The sequence below is a fragment of the Stenella coeruleoalba genome (assembly GCF_951394435.1).
Source record: "Stenella coeruleoalba genome assembly, chromosome: 19".
Lineage (NCBI taxonomy): Eukaryota > Metazoa > Chordata > Mammalia > Artiodactyla > Delphinidae > Stenella > Stenella coeruleoalba.
In genome coordinates this window covers 10,128,302-10,148,893 of record NC_137165.1, presented here as the reverse complement: position 1 = coordinate 10,148,893, position 20,592 = coordinate 10,128,302, and the positions used below count along the sequence as shown (strand labels likewise).

Here is a 20,592-nt window from a genome sequence, read left to right as displayed (position 1 = left end):
CCCCGCCGTCCATGCAGCATTAGGAGCTCTCTTTGTTCTGTGACCCACCCAACTTCTCCATCTCACTACCTCTCCAGATATGCTGGGTCTGGGATTGTGTGCCCGGGGTGTGCAGAGGAGGCTCCTGACAAAGAAGCAGTAACGAAGCCCTCCCCCGACCCTCTACTCTGTACCCACCCGCCCCCAGCTAGATCCCAATAGGAAAGCCCATCAGAGTCTCTCTCGAGGTCCCCAAACCACCCCCCCCTCAGAGGCTGTGGCCAGAGTACCTAACAGCCACTGTCCCCAGCAGGTCCTGGCCACGACCCATGCTCAGGGCTGAGGGCCGCCGTCCTGCCAGCAGAGGCCCCACACGGCCATTAGGCCGCACCCACAGGAAGAGGCTAGAGCGGAAAGTGGGGAGCGAGCCTTGGAGGAAAAGCAGGCAGGCCCGGGCCACTGTCACTTGCCTTCCCCTCTGCAGCTCTAGATGCGAGGTGTGTGTGACTGTGGCCAGGGCCTGTGGTTTCACGTGCTGGACCCAGAACAGCAGCAGGATGAGGACCACAGAGGCAAACAGGAGCCAGAGGAGACCCAAGATATAGAAGCCCAGGAAGAGGCAGCAAAAGTCAGAGTTGAGAAAAGGGTCGTTTCTGGAACTCTCCACATTCCACTGAGCCACCCCCTGGGCCTTCAGGAGGTTGACAAATTCAGAGATGGTGGCTGTGGTGGATTCTAAGATAGTGGGAAGTGAAGTGGGTTCAGTGGAGGTTAAGGATACGGTGGGTTCTGAGGTCTTGCTTGTGGGCTCTGGGGTGCTTGGGGCTGTGGGCTCTGGGGTGCTCGGGGCTCTGGGCTCTGGGGTGCTCGGGGCTCTGGGCTCTGGGGTGCTCGGGGCTCTGGGCTCTGGGGTGCTCGGGGCTGTGGGCTCTGGGGTGCTCGGGGCTCTGGGCTCTGGGGTGCTCGGGGCTCTGGGCTCTGGGGTGCTCGGGCTTGTGGGCTCTGGGGTGCTTGGGCTTGTGGGCTCTGGGGTGGGTTTTAGAGTTTTGGAGAATGTGATGGGTCCTGTAGAAATTCGGAACGTGGTCTGTTCCTTAGTTGGAGGCAAGGAGGACACTTGGGGGCCTAGCGGAGCAGTCGGCAGTGAGTAAAGCAGGCCCCAGTGGGTGGTGTGGGCACTGGTGTGGGTAGAGAAGCTGCCCGCAGCCCTTGTGGTAGACACCTTGTCATCCTCTTCGTAGACATCGTAGTCTATGCTGTCCCTGTCGCCAGGGGTGTGGCAGCCCTCCCCTGAGTAGGTGTAGACAAACGTGTTGGGCAAATTGACACACCCCACGCTCGTCACGTTGGGGGTCATGGCCTTGGCGTCCACACCCTCCTTCCATATGTACACGTTGTTGGCATTGTCCTGCAGCCAGTGGCTGAAATAGAGGATCCCGCAGTCACAGAACCAGGTGTTGTCGTGGAAAAAAGCAAAAGGCAGGAGGAGGTCCCCGAAGAAGCCCTTTGGTATCGTGCGCAGCAAGTTCCGCTGGAGGTAGAGGGTGTCAAGTTCCTCCAACCCATCCAGGAACCCAGGGGGCAGCTCACTCAACCCGTTTTCAGCCAGGTTGAGCTTCTTCAGCTTGGGCGTGGGCTGCAGGAGCCCGGGGGGCAGAGTCTTCAGCTTGTTGCCACGCAAGTAGAGCTCATGGAGGTGGCTCAGGCCATCCAGGGCATCAGGAGACAATGAGGCCAGCTCGTTGAAGGAGACGTCCAGGGTATAGAGTGCTGGCAGCGCCCGTCCCAACAAGGGCAGGCTTCTCAGCGTATTGTGGGATATAATCAGGGTCTCCAGCCGGGGCAGTGTCGCGTCAGTCTGCAGGCTGGTCAGCTGGCTCTTCTCCAGGTGCAGCTGAGTGAGGTGAGTCAGACTCACCATGGACACCGTGGAGAAGGTGCCCAGGGGGTTCCCACCCAGGCGGAGGATGTTGGTTTCTGCTTGCAGATCTGGAGGTGGCGCCTTCAGCCCCTTATTTTCACAGTTCATTTCCACCTCGCTGGCCACTTTGCTGATGCCACAGATGGGGTGGGAGTGCGAAGGGCTTGGCAGCAGGAGCAGCAAGAGGAAGAGAGGCATGGGGACCTGTGGGCAAGGGGAGCTTGAGAGTGGGCACCCCTCCGCCCCCCGGCAGTATTCCTCCAGGCCCTAGCCCCCACTGCAGCCTCCAGGATCCCTTCCAGAAACTCAGCTCCCACACCTCCCCCCTTCCACTCCCTTCTCCTCCCCTTGCCCCCCGAAGCCTAAACTGCTAGCTCCAGGTCCTTGGCTGGTATCCGTCCCTCAGGCCCCCTCCTCCCCCGGCCCCAGCTTACGGGCCAGCAGAAAGACCTCCGGAGCCACAGAGCTTCTTCCAGGGTGTGACTTGGGCCTTCTCTCTTCCAGCTCCAGGGAGGGCCTGGTCAGCGGCAGGAAGGGGGTGGAGATGGGGAGGAAATGCCAGCCTGATAGGGGCTCCTGGGACCCGGGGAACGGTCTCGCTCCCGGACACAGGCCTTTATCACCTCCTTCCACAACTTTCCCCAAGCCCTCCTTTTGGTCCTGTTCTTGCCTACTGTCCTCCTACACCAGGAGATTGGGGGTGGACTCCAGCCACCACTCTCTTCCAGCTTTTAAAAAAACCTCTCCAGCTGCCCTTGTCATTTCCGCTTCACAGCTGCATTCTTTTTTTTTCTTTCTTTTCTTTGTTTTGGCCACACCACACAGCATGCGGGATCTTCCCCGAACTCGTGCCCTCTGCATTGGGAGTGCAGTCTTAACCACTGGACCGCCAGGGAAGTCCCACAGCGGCATTCTTCGAACTGCCTAACTTTTACCCTCGCCTCCCCCTCCCTCCTCATCCCACTCTAGGCTGTTTCTCCCCCACCCCCACTCCATGGACTCAGTTCTTACCATGGTCGCCATTGACCCCCAAGCCTCTCCATCCACTGGGCACTCCTCCACCTGATCTTGTTTTCCGAAGCCTGAACACCTGTGGCCACTCCCACTTTGGGACTCATGACAGTAATTTTTTCCTTTTTTAGGTTTTTCTTTTTAAATTTATTTTTAAGCTTATTTTTTATTGAAGTATAGTTGATTTACAATGTTGTGTTCATTTCTGCTGTTACCGCAAAGTGACTCAGTTATACACATATACACATTCTTTTTCATGTTCTTTCCATTATGGTTTATCCCAGGGTGTTGAATACAGTTCCTTCTGCTACACAGTAGGACCCTGTTGTTTATCTGAGAGTAAGTTTTTCTTGGTTTTCCTCTTGCCTCTCTGGCTGACCCTTCTCAATGTCCTTTGTGGATTCTTCTTCCCCTGCCCTTCATGAAAAATTAACATGCCCCCAGAATTCGGTCTTTGGCCCTCCTCTTCTCTTATGCTGCACGAACACCTGAGAGTCTCCTTGTCCATTCCCTTGCCTTCGACCACCACCTGTCCCCCAGTGACTCTCAAATCTTTGTCTCTAGCCCAGGCCCCTCTCCTGAGACCCGAACACATATGTCCCACTGCCTTTTGGATTTCTTGGCTCTCCCAAAGGCCCTGAAGCAATATGTTCAAAACTGAGCTCATCATCTGTCTCCAAAGAGCTAATCCTCCTGCGTTGTCCAACCTGGTGAGCGGTTCTGTCATCCACTCATTTATCTATAGCCTTTCAGCCAGAACAAACATCCCTGATAGTCATCTTTAACTCCCCCCCTCCACTCCCACGTGCAACCTGCTACCAGGTCCAGCTGATTTTACCTCCTTTTTTTTTTTTAAGAATTCTTTTTTTTTAATTAATTAGTTTATTTATTTGGCTACGCCGGGTCTTATTTGCAGCACACGGGATCTTCGTTGCCTCATGTGGGATCTTCATTGTGGCATGCAGGATCTAGTTCTGTCCAGGGATTGAACCCAGGCCCCCTGCATTGGGAGCGTGGAGTCTTAACCACTGGACCGCCAGGGAAGTCCCTGATTTTACCTCCTGATGCCCCTCAAACCCACCCCTTCCCATCCCCCCTGCCACCATTCCTTGTCCAGGGTGCCATGTTCTCTCCACTGCTTCACTGCAGCAGCCTCCCCAATGCTCTCCCAACTTTCTAACTCCCCTCCTTCTCCCCACCTAAGTGGTCGTTCAGAAATGCAGATTTGCTCATATCCTTCCACTGCCTGAAAGTCACCAATGGCTCCTTGTAGCCCTCAGGAGGGAGTCTAACGTCCCTAACATGGCCTACGGGGTCCTGCGTGATCTGACTCTTGCTCACCTGTCCAGCCCCATCTCTTAACACTCCACCCTTCACTCTAGGTTATTCTCTTTCTTGTGCCTGGACCCTTCTTCTCACCCCTTATCCCCTTCTGCCTAACTCTTACTTATCTGGAAGGTTCCAGCCCAGAATTTCTCCCTCTGGAAAGCCTTTCAGGATTTCCCAAGACCAGGTAAGGTGCCTGTTTCAGAAAGTCAGCCATCATATCTGTTGGTCCATGGCCCCTTCCAATGATGAAACTGTCCTATCAACTGTCCCTAGAAGGGGCACCATGCAGCCGCATGAGCCTGCTCCTATCTGCTGACTGGACAAGGGGTGGACACTTGAGCCAGATGCAGTTAATCCATAGACTTGCCATGTATATAATTTGCCGGCTGCAAAAAGTACTTGAAAACATGGAGGAAATGAGGCACTAAGCAGCAAGAAGTGAGGGGGAGAGCTGCATACACAGAGGCCCTGACCTGGAGTAAGGCCCCGAAGGCGGTTGGTTTTTTTGCTGCTTTGGCACCAATTAGGATTTTTAGTTGTAAGTAACAGGAAATGTTCTGCCTAATTTAGGCTGAAAAGGAATTTATTAAAAATACATTTTGGACTTCCCTGGCAGTCCAGTGGTTAAGACTCCACGCTTCCACTGCAGGGGACAGTGGTCAGGGAACTAAGATCCTGCATGCCGCGTGGTGCGGCCAAAATAAAAATAAAAATATGTTGGCTACTTCACAGACTTCTCAGTGAGGGCTGCAGAACCAGACGTGGGACTGTGTAGCTAGGAGCAGTGCCCAGAACCAGGCTGCAGAACCAGTCTGGTGAGCAAATCTCTGCTCCTGCTGCAAGACCAGGTTGCTGAAGCTTGCTCCACTGCAGCTGCTGAGCCAGGAACTCAGTGTTACCACAACCTCCCGGCTGCACAGAGAGAATCCTGCATCATCCCTACCCCGTTGTGATACTCACTCCTGATTCAGAGTCTGGGTGTGAGTCTGATTGGGCTTGTACCTGTGACCCAGCTGCAAGGGAGTCTGGGAAAGCAAGTATCTGGCATTTTCAGCTTCTGTAATAGGAGGCAGGTTCTGCTTCTCCAGAGATTTCTAAGTTGAAGGATTTTGCAGACATAGAGAAGAGAGTCATATACTTTGGGACCTACTGAAATGGTCCTAATGTTTTATTTTCTTCACATGTCGACATCCTGAATTGTTGCTAATATTACATCTTTGAATGTTTGGGAGTAACCCTACTTGGCCATTATGAATTATTCTTTAAATATAATTATAGGTTGGTTTGCTCACATTTTAGTTAGAACTTTTACATCGAAGTTAGAAAATAGGAGTGGCCCATAGATTTCTTTTGAGGGGCCTTTGTCTTATTCTGTTCTTTTATTTTGTTGTCAGAGTTATACTGGCCTTGTAAAATAAATTGGAAATTTTTAGAGCCTCTGGAAAAGTTAGAGATCATAGGGATTTTCCATGCAGTTTTGGTGGAATTCATCTATGAAACCGTCTGGACCTGATGACGTTTGGGGGAAAGCTCCTTGAATACCTTTCCAATTCCTACTCTGATTGTTTGTCTATTGAAGTTTCTACATCTTGAGTCAATTTTGGTAACTGATATTTTTCTAATAAAATATCTAGTTCATGTGGCAGTTCAATTTATTATTGCAAGTTTGAGCATTTTATACTTCTATCATTTGTTAAAATCTCCATATCTGTAGTTATGACCCCTAATGTTGTTTATTTGTATTTTTGCTCTTTCTCTTTTCTGTCTTCCTCCCTGCCCTTCTTTCTTTATTCGCCAGACTTGCCAAAGATTGGTCTATTTTATTGGACTAAAGAACCAGATTTATTATTTTACTAGTCAATTGTTGGGGTTTTTTATTTGATGACAGGTGTCTACTTTTATCTTTAATAATTTCTCATACTTTGAGCTTATTTTCTTTTTTTAACCAATTTATTTTTAAAGGATTGTCTTTTTAAACAATATTTTTGTTTATTTATTTATTTACTTGGCCCCGCCGGGTCTTAGCTTTGGCACACGGGATCTTCATTGTGGCATGCGGGAATGTGGGACCTTTTTTTTTAGTTGCAGCATGCAGGCTCTTAGTTGCGGCGTGTGGGATATAGTTCCCCGACCAGGGATAGAACCTGGGCCCCCTGCATTGGGAGCACAGAGTCCTAACCACTGGACTACCAGGGAAGTCCCTAAAATTTATTTTATTGAAGTATAGTTGATTTACAACATTTTGTTAGTTTCTGATGAGCTTATTTTCATGTTCTCTTTCTACCTTCTTGAGTTGAAATCTTCGTTGACTTATTTTCAATCTTTCTTGCTTTTCAGGTAAATTCACTTAATTTATACTTTTCATTTGAGTGCTGCTTTGTGCCATCTCACATTTTTTATCATCTAATACCCAAGATGAATATTTGCAATTTTTATATCCAGCATCTATTCCTCTAAAATAAGAGGACCCCCATTTCCTTTTAAGAGATTACACCTCCCCAGATTAGTGCAAACTTGATGGGTGTAGGTATTCTGGCCTCTTGCTTTGGAAACCAAAGTGTCCTTGGAAGTTCCTTCCACTAGACCCTTCCAGTTACCACCTGAGTTCAGCCCAGAGATGTGACCTAATCATGGACAACCATACTCCCTCTCCTAGGATTTCAAATGGTGAATGAGGTGATAAAAGAAGAGAAAATAGAACTGGACTTGATTCATTTCAACAGAGTGCTCAGGAAAAGCTGTAGAATAGTTCGTGCTACTAATTCCTCAGCCTGCCTAATCCCTGAGCAGTCCTGGATTTCCAGTGTTCACTTGTACCCCGTGAGCTTCTGCATCTTTCCAAGAAGTCTGTGTTGGATTAAGTTAGGTAGAGTTGATTTCTGTTGCATGCATCCCAAGAAATCCAATTCAGGGCTCTGGTTGTGGTTCATTTTTAAAGAGTTTGAGCAGAAGTCGTTAGCTGGAGGTCTACTCGAGACCCATTCAGCTTTTCCTCTTCTTTTTTCTTTTGAGAAATTACTCCTTCCCCATCCTTAGAATTTTTCGTGCGAATGACTCTATCCCAGCTGCATGAGTGAACCTAAGTCAGTCACTAGACTTCCTCCCCTTTGACAAGGACCCTGATACAAGCTGGTCAGGGTAGTCCATGGTCAGAATGATTGGTCCAAGCACAGACACAGGAAGTAAGTTGGTCCTTTCATAACGAAGCCCAAGACTTCTGTTGGATGCTTGAGGTATGCATACTTTCTCTGGCTGTAGACAAGGAAATATGTAACCCCAGGTGAGCTGTTGGCACACATCTTGTGATCACAAGGGGATCTGGCCTTAGGATGAAGCTAATGTCAGGAGAGGTATAATGAAAAAACAATCTCCTTGGCATCATTGAAATGCTGTGTCAAACCAATTTTGAAGTTCAGTGAGCCAAAACTCCTCTTATTTATTCCTTAAACTGATTGGTATTGGAATTGTTACTTGCAACATAATGGGCTTAAAGATTGTATTTTCTATTTTTTCTTTTCTTTTTTTAAAAGTAGAATTACTTACAAAGATATTTTTTTAAATTTCAGGTAGACTTTTAAAAATTAAACTTTTTGTTTTGAGATAATTATTGATTCACATGCAGTTGTAAGAAATAAGACAGAGATTCCGTGTACTCGTTACCCAATTTTCCCTAATGGTAATATCTTGCAAAACTGTAGTACAGGGACTTCCCTGGTGGTCCAGTGGCTAATACTCTGTGCTCCCAAGGCAGGGGGCCCCGGTTCGATCCCCCTTCAGGGAACTAGATCCCACATGCCGCAACTAAAGATCCTGCATGCCGCGACTAAGACCCGGCACAGCCAAATAAATAAATATTTTTTAAAAACTGTAGTACATACAATATCACAACCATGATACTGACATTGTTCTATCAGAACATTTCCGTCACCATAAGGCTTCCTCGTGTTGCTCTTTGATAGCCTTACCCTCTTCCTTTCTACCTCCCCACCCCTCCTTACCCCCTGACAACTACTAATCTGTTCTTCATTGCTATAATCTTGTCGTTTCAAGAATGTTATATAAATGGGATCATACAGTATATAACCTTTTGGAACTTTTTCTTTCCACGCAGCATAATTCTCTGGAGATTCGTACAGGCTGTTGTGTGCGTCAGGAGTCCATTTCTTTTTATTTCTGAGTAGTCTTCCCTAGTATGTATGTTCTGCAGTTTATCTGTTTACGAATGGAAGGACGTGTGGACCGATTCCAGCTATTGGCTTATTACAAATAGATCTGCTATAAACACTAATGTGCAGATTTGGGTGTGAACATAAGTCTTCATTTCCCTGGGAAAAATTGCTCAGGAATGCAATTTCTGGGTCATGTGGTAGTTGCATGTTTATTTGGGGGGGCTTTATCTTTGGGTTATTCTTTGACTTTATCCTGTTTGGGGTTTGCTCAGCTTCTTACATGTGTAAGTTTATGTTTCTTGCCAAATTTGGGTAGTTTTCAGCTATTATTTCTTTGAGAACTGTTTCAGCCTCATCCTCTTTCTCCTCTGTTTCAGCCTCATCCTCTTTCTCCTCTGTTTCTGGGGCTCTGTTGACACAATAGTAGATCTTTTGTTATAGTCCCACAGCTCCCATGGGAGACTATGTTTTTTTAGTCTTGTTTCTCTCTGTTGTTCAGAATGGGTGATTTCTATTATTCAATCTTTCAGCTCACTGATTCTTTTCTCTGTCCCCTCCATTCTATTGTTGAGCCTGTTCCCTGACCTTTCGTTTCAGTTATTATATTTTTCAGCTCTAAAATTTCCATTTGGTTCTTCTCTAGATCTTCTATTTCTTTGCTGAAGCTTTCTATTTTTTCATTTGTTTCAAGCATATACATAATTTCTTGTTAAAGCATTTTATCGTGGCTGCTTTAAAGTATTTTTCAGATAGTCCTAACATCTCTGTACTTTGTGTGGTGGCAGTTACGGATTGGCTTTTTTCATTCAATTTGAGCTTTTCCCAGTTTTTGGTATGATGACTAAATTTTTTTTAAATAAATTTTTATTTATTTATTTTTGGCTGCGTTGGATCTTCGTTGCTGCATGCAGGCCTTCTCTAGTTGCAGCGAGTGGGGACCACTCTTTGTTGCAGTGCGCGGGCTTCTCATTGCGGTGGCTTCTCTTGTTGCGGAGCACGGGCTCTAGGTACTCGGGCTTCAGTAGCTGTGGCTCACGGGCTCTAGAGCGCAGGCTCGGTAGTTGTGGCACATGGGCTTAGTTGCTCCGCGGCATGTGGGATCTTCCCGGACCAGGGCTCGAACCCGTGTCCTCTGCATTGGCAGGCGGACTCCTAACCACTGCACCACCAGGGAAGCCCCATGATGACTAAGTTTTAATGAAACATGGACATCTTAAAGTTATTTTATGAGACGCTGGATCTTATTTAACCCTTCTGTTTCAGCTGGCTTTTTCTGCCGCTGCTCTGGCAGGGAAAAGGGTGTTGCTGCCTTTTTACTTTTACTGCCAGGTGGAGGCAGAAGTTCAAGTTTCCCATTCAGCCTCTGTTGACATCTCATGGATGAGGGTGGGAGTTCTAGTTCCCCATGTGGTCTCCACTGCCCCTTGGGTGAGAATGGCCTCAGTACTGCAGAAATGAGTGAAAGTTTTCTCTCCAGGAGGACTCCTCGAACACCACCCCAGCAGGGATGCCTTGTGACTGCCAGTCTGGATGAAGTCCAGGCTCCCACATAGTCTCCATGGACCCTGGGTGTGAGAGGCCACATTACCAGCGGGCTGGGGTGAAAGTCCCCTCACCCTCCTTGGCCTTCTTAGAAACCACCCTGGCAGAGATGTTGGGGTGCCTCATGGCAAGCCTGGGGAGGGTGGAAATCTATGCTCATCACTTGGTCTTTGCTGGTCTGGGTGTGGGTGGGGCCGAAGTTTTTCTGTAATATTTGGCTGGAATCGAGTGGTTATTTTCGAAGTTTTCTGTCTTATTAGGCTGCCCCTTTCCTGCCCCTTTGGCTAGAGAGAGCAGGCTTTTGTTGGGGCTGTGTCTGTGGTGATTCCAGGTTGCTGATTTCTTTACCTCCAAGTCTGGGACATTCGAGGCAAAAAGAAAACCCAGGGAACTCACCATCTTCGTGCTATTCCGTGGATCCTGAGGTCCCTAGCCTTTCTGCCTTCCTCTCTCCATCTTTGTCTCTTGATGTTTGCTTTATATATAATGTCTAGTTGTTACCCAGCAGGTGGAATAGGAAAAAGTAAATCTATTCCATCATCCCAGGACCAGAAAGCTCTCAGGTGGATTTGGCTAACTTTTTATTGCAAACTTCTAAGTTTATTGCAGTTGACAATAAACATCACATGTAAATTGTGATGGTTAATTTTATGTATCAGCTTGGCTGGGACTCACCATTTGTTAACATTTTGTCTCGTTCGCTTTATCACTTTTTCTCTCTTACGTGTTTTTTGTTTTTGTTTTGTTTTGTTTTGTTTTTGCGGTACGCGGGCCTCTCACTGTTGTGGCCTCTCCCATTGCGGAGCACAGGCTCCAGACGCGCAGGCTTAGCGGCCATGGCTCACGGGCCCAGCCGCTCCGCGGCATGTGGGATCTTCCCGGACCGGGGCACGAACCCGTGTCCTCTGCATCGGCAGGCGGACTCAACCACTGCACCACCAGGGAAGCCCATCTTATGTGTTTTTTCCTGAACCATTTGAGAGTAAGTTGGAGACATCATGTCCTTTACCACTAATATTTTAACATATTTCCTAAAAACAAGGACATTTTCTTACATAACTGCAGTATAGTTATTAATTTCAAGAAATTTGATATTGATACAATACTAGTATCCAATACATAGTTCATTTTCCCATCTTGCCAATTGTCTGAAATACGTCCTTTATAGCTTTTTTCCCCAGTCCAGGATCCAATCCAGGACCATATCTCTTAGTTTCCTTTAGTTCCTTAACCTGTTTTTATTTTTCATGACTTTGGCATTTTTGAAAACTGTCATCCAGTACTTACACAGAATATCCCTCAGTTATGTGGAGTTTCCCTCAATTTATCTGATGTTTCTCACGATTGGATTTGGGTTGTTTTTCTGGCAGGAATATTACAAGAGTGGTGTGTCTTTCTCATTGAATTATTTCAGGAGATATGTTATATCAATTTGACCCATTACTGGTGATGTTAAAACCTTGAGAGCTTGGTGAAGGGGAATCCACCCAGTCTCCATTATCAAGATACTATTTTTCCTTTTGTAACTAAGAAGCACTTTTGTGGGGAGGTACTTTGACAGCATGTAAATATTGGGTTCCTAATCAAACTTTAGCCAGGATCACCCATTGCACGAATCAATTATGGCTGTGAAGGTTGAAAAATGTGAAGGTTGTGAAGGTTGAATGATTCAACTTCATTCCTTTTCCTTGTAACCAAAAGAACCCAACTAAAACAAAAAGTAGAATCAGAAGTGTGGTTTCGGGACTTCCCTGGTGGTCCAGTGGGTAAGACTCTGCACTCTCAATGCACGGGGCCCGGTTCGATCCCTGGTTGAGGAACTAGATCCCGCGTGCATGCTGCAAGTTAAGAGTTTGCATGTTACAACTAAGGAGTCCACATGCTGCAACTAAGAAGTCCACATGCCGCAACGAAGATCCCGTGTGCTGCAACTAAGACTTGGCTCAGCCGAAAGAAAGGAAGGAAGGAAGGAGGGAGGGAGGGAGGAAGAAAGGAAGAAAGAAGTGGGGTTTCATGGAACTGAACCTGAGTTTCAGCAGGTGGAATGGAATATTTCTATCCAGTGTTTGTATGGTAAAGCCACTAGCTGGGCCAGCCCCTGGGGCCTCTCGGACTCTAAGCGTGAGTGCTCCGTCAGGGGGGCTATGATGGTTTGGTGGCTCTAGCTCTGGATCATTTCTGGGAGGGATGGGTAATTGTTCTTTGAGCTCCCTAGACTGGATTGTTACTGCATGTAAGTTCCCTACAACCCTGCCAAAGCTATGATGATACTTTGTTTTAATGTCTGTCTACCCCTCTAGACGGCAAGCTTTGGGACAGCAGGCACTCAGAAACATGGCCCGTGCTCTAGGGGGTAGAAACTACTGCATGGATTGAAGGGAATGACCACATCAAATAAGACACCGCCTTGGCTTGTCTCTCTGTGTCTCATACCTCACTTTTATTTGCTTCCTCTAGTGTCTTTTTATTATAGTCTTAACAACGATCCTGCCAAAATACTACCTGCACATTTTGCTGAAAAGAGGCCGTTTTTGGAGAATGTACTGGCCCTGCTCTGTCACTCAACAATGCCAGTCCAGCCACATTTCTGCAGGGATCATGTTCACTGTTGTGTATTTTGTTCACCGTTGTAGCTCCAGTGCCTGGCATAGTGTTTAATAAATATTTATCCAATAGTGAATGAATGTAAGCAGAGGAGGCAGAAAACAGTGGGTAGGGTCTGTGATGTCCTTTGTTGAACAGAAACTCTCTTCTTATTTATTTATTTAAAAAATTTATTTTATTGAAGTATAGTTGATATAGGATGTTGTGTTAATTTCTGTACAGCAAAGTAATTCAGTTTTGTATCTATATATATGCATTCTTTTTCATATTTTTTTCAATTATGGTTTATCACGGTATATTGAATATAGTTCCCTGTGCTATACAGTAGGACCTCTTTTATTTATTTATTTATTTATTTATTTGGCTGTGTCAGGTCTTAGTTGCATCATGCAGGATCTTTTGTTGCGGCCAGTGGGCTCTTTGTTGCGGCGTGTGGACTTCTCTCTAGTTGTGGCGCCTGGGCTCCAGATTGCACGGGCTCAGTAGTTGCGGCACATGGGCTTAGTTGTCCCGAGGCATGCGGGATCTTAGTTCTTCCACCAGGGATCGAACCTGTGTCCCCTGCAGTAGAAGGCGGATTCTTAACAACTGGACCTCCAGGAAAATCCCCAGTAGGACCTTGTTGTTCATCCATTCTCTATGCAACAGTTTGCGTCTGCTAATCCCAAACTCCCAATCCATCCATTCCCCCGACCACCTGCAACCACAAGTCTGTTCTCTATGTCTGTGTGTCTGAACAGAAATTATTTTTTTTTTTGGAGCAGGGAAAGGTTTATTGCAGGACCATGCAAGGAGATGAGTGGCTCAGGCCCAAAGAAACCCCAGGCTCCTGAACAGAGATTCTCAATTTTAATGTATTCAAATCCATCCATGTTTCCCTTTATGGTTTGTGGGTTTGGTATTTTGTTTAAGAAGATTCCACCTCAAGGTCACAAAGATACTCTCCTACATTTTCTTCTGTTAGCTTTGTAGTTTTACCGTATGTTTTAAAGTCCTTAATCTCTCTGGAGTTTACTTTTGTATATGGTATGAGGTAGGGATACAGCTTTTTTTTTTTCTTTTTTCCTCCGTAGCATGAGGTGGCTACGTACCCTATCCGCTAACCTACCTTGATCCCACTGACATCATCCGACCTTTATCCTATATCAAGCTTCCATAGGCACATGGGCTGTTTCTTCACTCTCTGGTCAGTTTCCTCCTCTTGTCAGTTACTGAGCAACACCAACTGTGTGTGTGTGTGTTTGCTGTTGTTTGTTTGCTATGGCTTTCATGATATGTTTTACTCTTTGGCAGGGTGATTCACTCATCTTTTCTCTTCTTTTTCAAAACCAGTGTGGCTATTCATGTACCTCTATACTGTCATATACATTTTGGAATAAGTTTGTCAAGTTCCTGAAAATATAACATATATTATTTTAGGGAGAATTAACATCTTTATAATATTGAGTTGACCCATCCAAACAAATAGTTGATCTATTTATACCGAAACTTCATGTCCTTTAACAGTTTCAATTTTTTTCCAAAAACGCTTTATGTAAATGTAAAGGACATTCTTAATTAAGTTCTGAATACTTTATATATCTTATTACTGTTATGAATGATATTTTGTTTTCTATAATTCCTAGTTGATTAAAATTTTAATGGATAGCTATTAGTATTAAATTTTTCCTGTAGCCATCAAAATCCCTGACTCTCCTATTGGTTCGAATAGTTTGCTTATTGTTTCTGATAGATTTTCTACATAGGTGATCATATCATCGCAGGTGACAACAGGTTTACCTTTACCTTTCCTGTCTCTATACTGCTTATTTCTTTTTCTTATCTTAGCACATGGGTCAGGACCCCCAATGTTGCAGTAGTGGCAATCCCATATTATACCCAGGTTTACAGGGAGGGAATCATTAAATATGTTAATTATAGGGTTGTTTTGTTTTGTTTGGCCATGCCACAAGGCATGTGGGGGGTCTTAGTTCCCCAACCAAGGATTGAACCCATGCCCCCTGCATTGGAAGCATGGAATTTTAACCACTGGACCACCAGGGAAGTCCCCTATAGGTTTGGTTTTTTAAATTAATTAATCAGTTTATTTTTGGCTGCGTTGGGTCTTTATTGCTGTGCACAGACTTCCTCTAGTTGCGGAGAGCAGGGGCTGCTCTTCGTTGTGGTGCATGGGCTTCTCATTGCGGTGGCTTCTCTTGTTGTGGAGCACAGGCACTAGGCGTGTGGGCTTCAGTAGTTGCAGCATGCAGGCTCTGTACTTGTGGCTTGCAGGCTCTAGAGTGCAGGCTCAGTAGTTGTGGTGCACGGGCTTAGTTGCTCTGCGGCATATGGGATCTTCCCAGACCAGGGCTCAAACCCGTGTCCCCTGCATTGGCAGGCAGATTATTTTTTTTTAAGTTTATTTATTTTATTCATTTATCTCTGGCTGCATTGGGTCCTGGCCACTGCACGTGGGCTCCCTCCAGTTGCGACGAGCGGGAGCTACTCTTTGCTGTGGCGCTCAGGCCTCTCATTGTGGTGGCCTCTCCTGTTGTGGAGCACGGCCTCCAGGCGCTCGGGCTTCAGTAGTTACGGCACATGGGCTTCAGTAGTTGTGGCCTGTGGGTTGTAGAGCGCAAACTCGGCAGTTGTGGCGCACAGGCTCAGTTGTTTCGCAGCATGTGGGATCTTCCCGGACCAGGGCTCGAACCCGTGTCTCCTGCATTGGCAGGCAGACTCTCAACCACTGCGCCACCAGGGAAGCCCAGCAGGCAGATTCTTAACCACTGCGCCACCAGGGAAGTCCCCCTACACGTTTTTAATATATGGTCTTTCAACGTAGATAAGTTGTTTCTATTCCTAGTTTTCTGAAGTTTTAAAGATTAAAATTAGGCTTCCCTGGTGCCACAGTGGTTGGGAGTCCGCCTGCCGATGCAGGGGACACGGGTTCTTGCCCCGGTCCGGGAAGATCCCACATGCTGCGGCGAGGCTGGGCCCATGAGCCATGGCCGCTGAGCCTGCGCATCCGGAGCCTGTGCTCCGCAATGGGAGAGGCCACAACAGTGAGAGGCCCACGTACAGAAAGAAAAAAAAAAAAAAAAATCAGGCATTGCACTCTGAGCTTTTCCTATTTCAAATTATGCAATCATGTGCTCTTTCTCCTTTATTCCACTAATGTAATTAATAATAGTGGTAGATTTTCTGATGATAAACCATTTGAATCGGTAGAAATGGTCTCAGCTGCATGTAACAGAATACCAGTAATTGTATCTTAAAACCTAAGGGCAGTAACTTCTTCTAATTTTTTTTAAAATTTTATTTCTTTATTTTGGCCGCTCATTGTGGCTTGAGGGTTCCCAACCAGGGATTGAACCCGGGCCCTTGGCAGTGAAAGTGCGGAGTCCTAACCACTGAACTGCCAGGGAATTCCCAAAGGGCAGTAACTTCTTAACAAGCAGTCTGGAGATGGACCATCTCAGGTTGGTCCAGCAGCTTGATGGTGTCATCCAGTAGAAGGGGTCCATCGTTCTATTTTGCCATCCTCAGCACACTGGCTTTTTGTCCTCATGCTAGTCACCTCATGAGTGCAAGCTGGCTACCACATTCAAAGGCATAAATCTGGTGGTGAAAGGGAAAGAGCAGGAAAAGAAGCACAAAACTGCCTAACCATAAGTGACTGTCCTTTCACCAGAAAGGTTAAAGTTTCACAGACTCCTGCTCCCCCAGCTGACTTGTCCTGGTGTCATTAGTCAGAAACGGATCACGGTGCTTCTGGCTGCAAGAGAGGTTTGCATTCTGAGTGTCTGGCAGGGGAGCTGGGAATGGCTGTGACTAATGGTGACTCAGCCCTGGGGTCTGGGGCACACATGCTATTCCCAGCAAGATGGGGTTCCGTCAGGGAGGAAGAATGTGGAGTGGCACATCATCCTGGCATTCCCAGGGCAAACTTGACTTAATCAGTTTGGATAATCTCTTTTCCAATAAACTTTGGATTTGGTTGGCCTGTATTTTATATAGGATTTTCACATTTAATGTTCCTAAGTGAGTGAAGCCTATATTTTTATTTTCTTGTCTATCCTTAGCTGGAGTAAAAATTTCATAAAACTCGTTGGCTTGCCTTCTTTTTCTATTTTCCAGAACAAATTATATAAAATACAGATGATCTGTTCCTTGAAAGTTTGGTAGAACTCATCCATAAAGCTACCTGGGTGTGGGTTCGCTGGGAGAAGAGATCTCTCACCATATCATCACTAGCTATTCTTTGTCACTTCTTCGTTCTGCTTCAGTTTACTGATATTTCCCCCGTTTGGGGGTATATACAGTCAGCCCTCTGTATCCACAGGTTCTGTGTCCATGTATACAGAGGGCTGACTGTATTTAAAATGGCCTTTTAGAATTATAATACCGAGGTCTGTGCTCTATAAGTAGTCCTCTGTTGTGCATTTAAACAATGTCTTACTTTAATTTTTTAAACTAATAACCTTTTTAATTTTTTTTTTTTTTTGGCTACACCACGTGGCTTGTGGGATCTTAGTTCCCCAGGCCCTTGGTGGTGAAGGCGCGGAGTCTTAAACACTGGACCGCTAGGGAATTCCCTAATAACCTTTTAAAATTGAGAAATAATTTATATATGCAGAGAAATACACAGATCTGAGGTGTACAGTTTCATGAGTTTTGACAAATGTGTCCATCCGTGTAATCACCACCCCATCAAGATAGACAACATTTTCGGGCTTCCCTGGTGGCGCAGTGGTTGGGAGTCCGCCTGCTGATGCAGGGGACACGGGTTCATGCCCCGGTCCGCGAAGATCCCACATGCCGCGGAGCGGCTGCGCCCGTGAGCCATGGCCGCTGAGCCTGCGCGTCCGGAGCCTGTTGCTCCGCAGCGGGAGAGGCCACAGCAGTGAGAGGCCCGCGTACCGCAGAAAAAAAAAAAGACAACATTTTCATCTATTCCCTTGTGCCCCTTCCTATTGGTCCTCGCAGCCAAGCAACGCTTGATCTGGTTTGTGTGCAAATCTTTGGCAGACATAAGCTTTTCTCTCTCTCAGATAAAGTCCTAGGAATGGAATTCCTGGGTCAGGTAGGAAATGCATGCTTTTATAAATTTATTTATTTTGGGCAGCTTTGGGTCTTGTTGCTGCGCACAGGCTTTCTCTAGTTGCCGCGAGTTGAGGCTACTCTTTGTTGTGGTGCACAGGCTTCTCATTGCAGTGGCTTCTCTTGCTGTGGAACACCGGCTCTAGTCACGTAGGCTCAGCAGTTGTGGCGCACGGGCTTAGTTGCTCCGCGGCACGTGGGATCTCCCCGACCAAGGCTCGAATCCATGTCCCCTGCATTGGCAGGAGGATTCTTAACCACTGCACCACCAGGGAAGTCCCGCCACTACTTTTAATATTAATAGTATAAATACTAAGAGTGTTAATAGTGAGAGTTTAGGAGTATGAACCACTGGATCTAACACACTTCATTTATAATTGCCTTTTGCATCCTCTTGGCTTGAGGAGTCCCATTTCATCAGGCTGTCAGGAACTGGGAGTTCTTAGTTGTTTTTCTCTGACTTTGAATCATTTTCTCCTGGGCCTTCAAAATTGGCGGAATCCCGGTGGCACATCTACGCATCTACGGTGGCATCACCTCTGAAGCCAGGCCCGCGAGGTGTAGAAACTTCCCGTGAAGGTGCTCTCGGTTCCTGGCTGATACTGAGACTTTCCTTCCTGATTCATTTTCTTGTCTTCTGTCCTGAAGTGAAAAGTTGATTGGAGGGACTTCCCTGGTCGTGCAGTGGTTAGGAATCCGCCTGCCAGTGCAGGGGACACGGGTTCGAGCCCTGGTCTGGGAAGATCCCACATGCCGCGGAGCAACTAAGCCCGTGCGCCACAACTACCGAGCCTGTGCTCTAGACCCCATGAGCCACAACTACTGAAGCCCGTGTGCCACAACTACTGAAGCCTGCACGCGTAGAGCCCGTGCTCCACAACAAGAGAAGCCCACGCACCGCAATGAAGAGTCCCCGGCTCAATGCAACTAGAGAAAGCCCGCGCACAGCAACGAAGACCCAATGCAGCCAAACATTAATTAATTAATTAATTTTTAAAAAGTTGATTGGAGATTTCATTTAACAAGATGACGAGTATGAACTTTCTTTCCTGTACCAAGTCCCAAGGACTTTTTTCTTCTTTACCCAAGTCGGTACAGAGAGCGCTGCCCTGGGGGAGCAAACCCTTCACCCTGGGCCTCTGGGCGCCCTGGGTGTGCTCAGCGTCCCCAGCTTCTCAAGGGTCCCTCAAGGGGACAGCTGTGCTGCCTCCCTCCTCTTCCTCTCTTTCTCCCTCTCTTTCCCCTACCCCTTCATTTCCGCCCTCCCTTTTTGAAGGTATTTATTATGACTCTTTACCCTTTTCATCTCTTTCCAATGGAGCCAGCCACCCTTCCACTCTGGCTGCCAGTTCCCTCCGACACCAGGACCAACCACCTCCTCTCTCCCCGGGGGTTTCTCACAGTTTTATAGCAGAGCGTCTACATTTGAGGACAGAGCCAACAGCCCAAGTGAGTTCACCATCTTGTCAGCTTTTTAAGGGCTTCTATGAGCACTTTATTAATAAAGGAGATGTCACTGGTTGCAGGTATTTTCTCCCACTTTGTTATTTGCTTGCCTTTGATTTTTTTGACCCTACAGAAGCTTTCTGCATTTTTTTTCTTTTTCTTTATGGCCTCTGATTTTGGGCTCCAGGGAAGGGAAGAAAGACCTTCTCTCCAGGATGATGAATACATCAATCCTTGTTTCATTCTAGGACTTTCTTGGCTTCAATTTACATTCAAATATCTGATCCACCTGGTAGAAAAGATGAGGGTCTGGTGGCTATTTTGATGATTGGTTCTCCAGTTGTCCCAAAGCATTTATTTGATTAACCTAGTTTTCAAAAAACAAAAATTTTTTTTTGCCACACCATGGCATGTGGGATCTTAGTTCCCCAACTAGGGATCAAACCTGCGCCCCCTGCAGTGGACACATGGAGTCTTAACCACTGGACCTCCAGGAAAATCCCCTAGTTTTCAACATTGGTGTAATATTTTATCTTCATTATAGTTCAGATTCTCATATACTAGAATAAATATTATTTTGTTCATTGATATGAATGAGCAGGGTTTTTTTTAATATATACATATAGATGGCCAAGATAACTGCTGAAAAAACCCTCAGTTTTCTTAATCAAGGCATGTAAATCAAAATAATGAGAGAGCAATGTTCACCTGTTGGTTTGGCAAAAAATTTTACGTTTGGTAATAGGCTGTCCTGGGGAGGGTATGAGGAAACAGGTATCCTCATGTTGTGTCGGTGTGAATGTAAGTGTGTGCATGCTTTTTGGAGAACAACATGGGAAAAGGCATCAGTAGTTGCTTTTTTCTAATGCATGAACTCTTTGCTCTAGCAATTTCACTGCTAGAAATTTACCCTATGGATAAAGGTCTGCCAAAGATAAATGCATGCATATGGTTGCATAGTATGTGATTGCAAAACCCAAAATGGTTAGCTTCTTAAATGTCTATCCATTGGGAACTGCATAAATTATGTACGGTACATGCATGCAGTAGAACACTGCGGCGGTTAAGGAGAATGAGGAAGACTTGTGTGTGATGATACAAGCCAATCTCTACAATACGCTGAGTGAGAAAAAGCTACAAAATAGTAAACATACTCTGATGCTTCTTGTATATGTGAAATAAATAAGTAAACATGTATGTATGTATGTATACATACATATATTCACACACATATGCTTGACTTTGGTCTTGGAGAATTTGATTTACAGGAAGCTATTAACCTTTGGGAAGAGGAAAGGTTTTGATTTTCACTGCTTCTTTCTGGACTCTTGCATTTTTCTAGCGTTGGCATGTATTGCTTTTTTATTGTCAGAGAGGTTTTTCCTGGGCATTTTTGTTTTCTTTTATACCTGTTTTGCTTTCTTTTTTTAATAAATTTTTAAAAATATTTATTTAATTGGCTGCGCTGGGTCTTAGTTGTGGCACATAGGCTATTTGTTGCTGCGTGCGGGA

The 20,592-nt window shown here is 46.0% G+C and overlaps 1 protein-coding gene across 1 annotated transcript; it reads right to left on the bottom strand.

Moving 5' to 3' along the window:
* Nucleotides 1-208: 208 nt before the first annotated feature.
* On the bottom strand, nt 209-2,720 carry GP1BA (glycoprotein Ib platelet subunit alpha). The gene is made up of 2 exons (XM_079905085.1): nt 2,335-2,720; nt 209-2,104 (listed from the first exon to the last, which is right to left on the bottom strand). The coding sequence occupies exon 2, from the start codon at nt 2,096-2,098 to the stop codon at nt 248-250; it is 1,851 nt and encodes a 616-aa protein (XP_079761211.1). The 5' UTR covers nt 2,099-2,104; nt 2,335-2,720; the 3' UTR covers nt 209-247.
* Nucleotides 2,721-20,592: the final 17,872 nt, after the last annotated feature.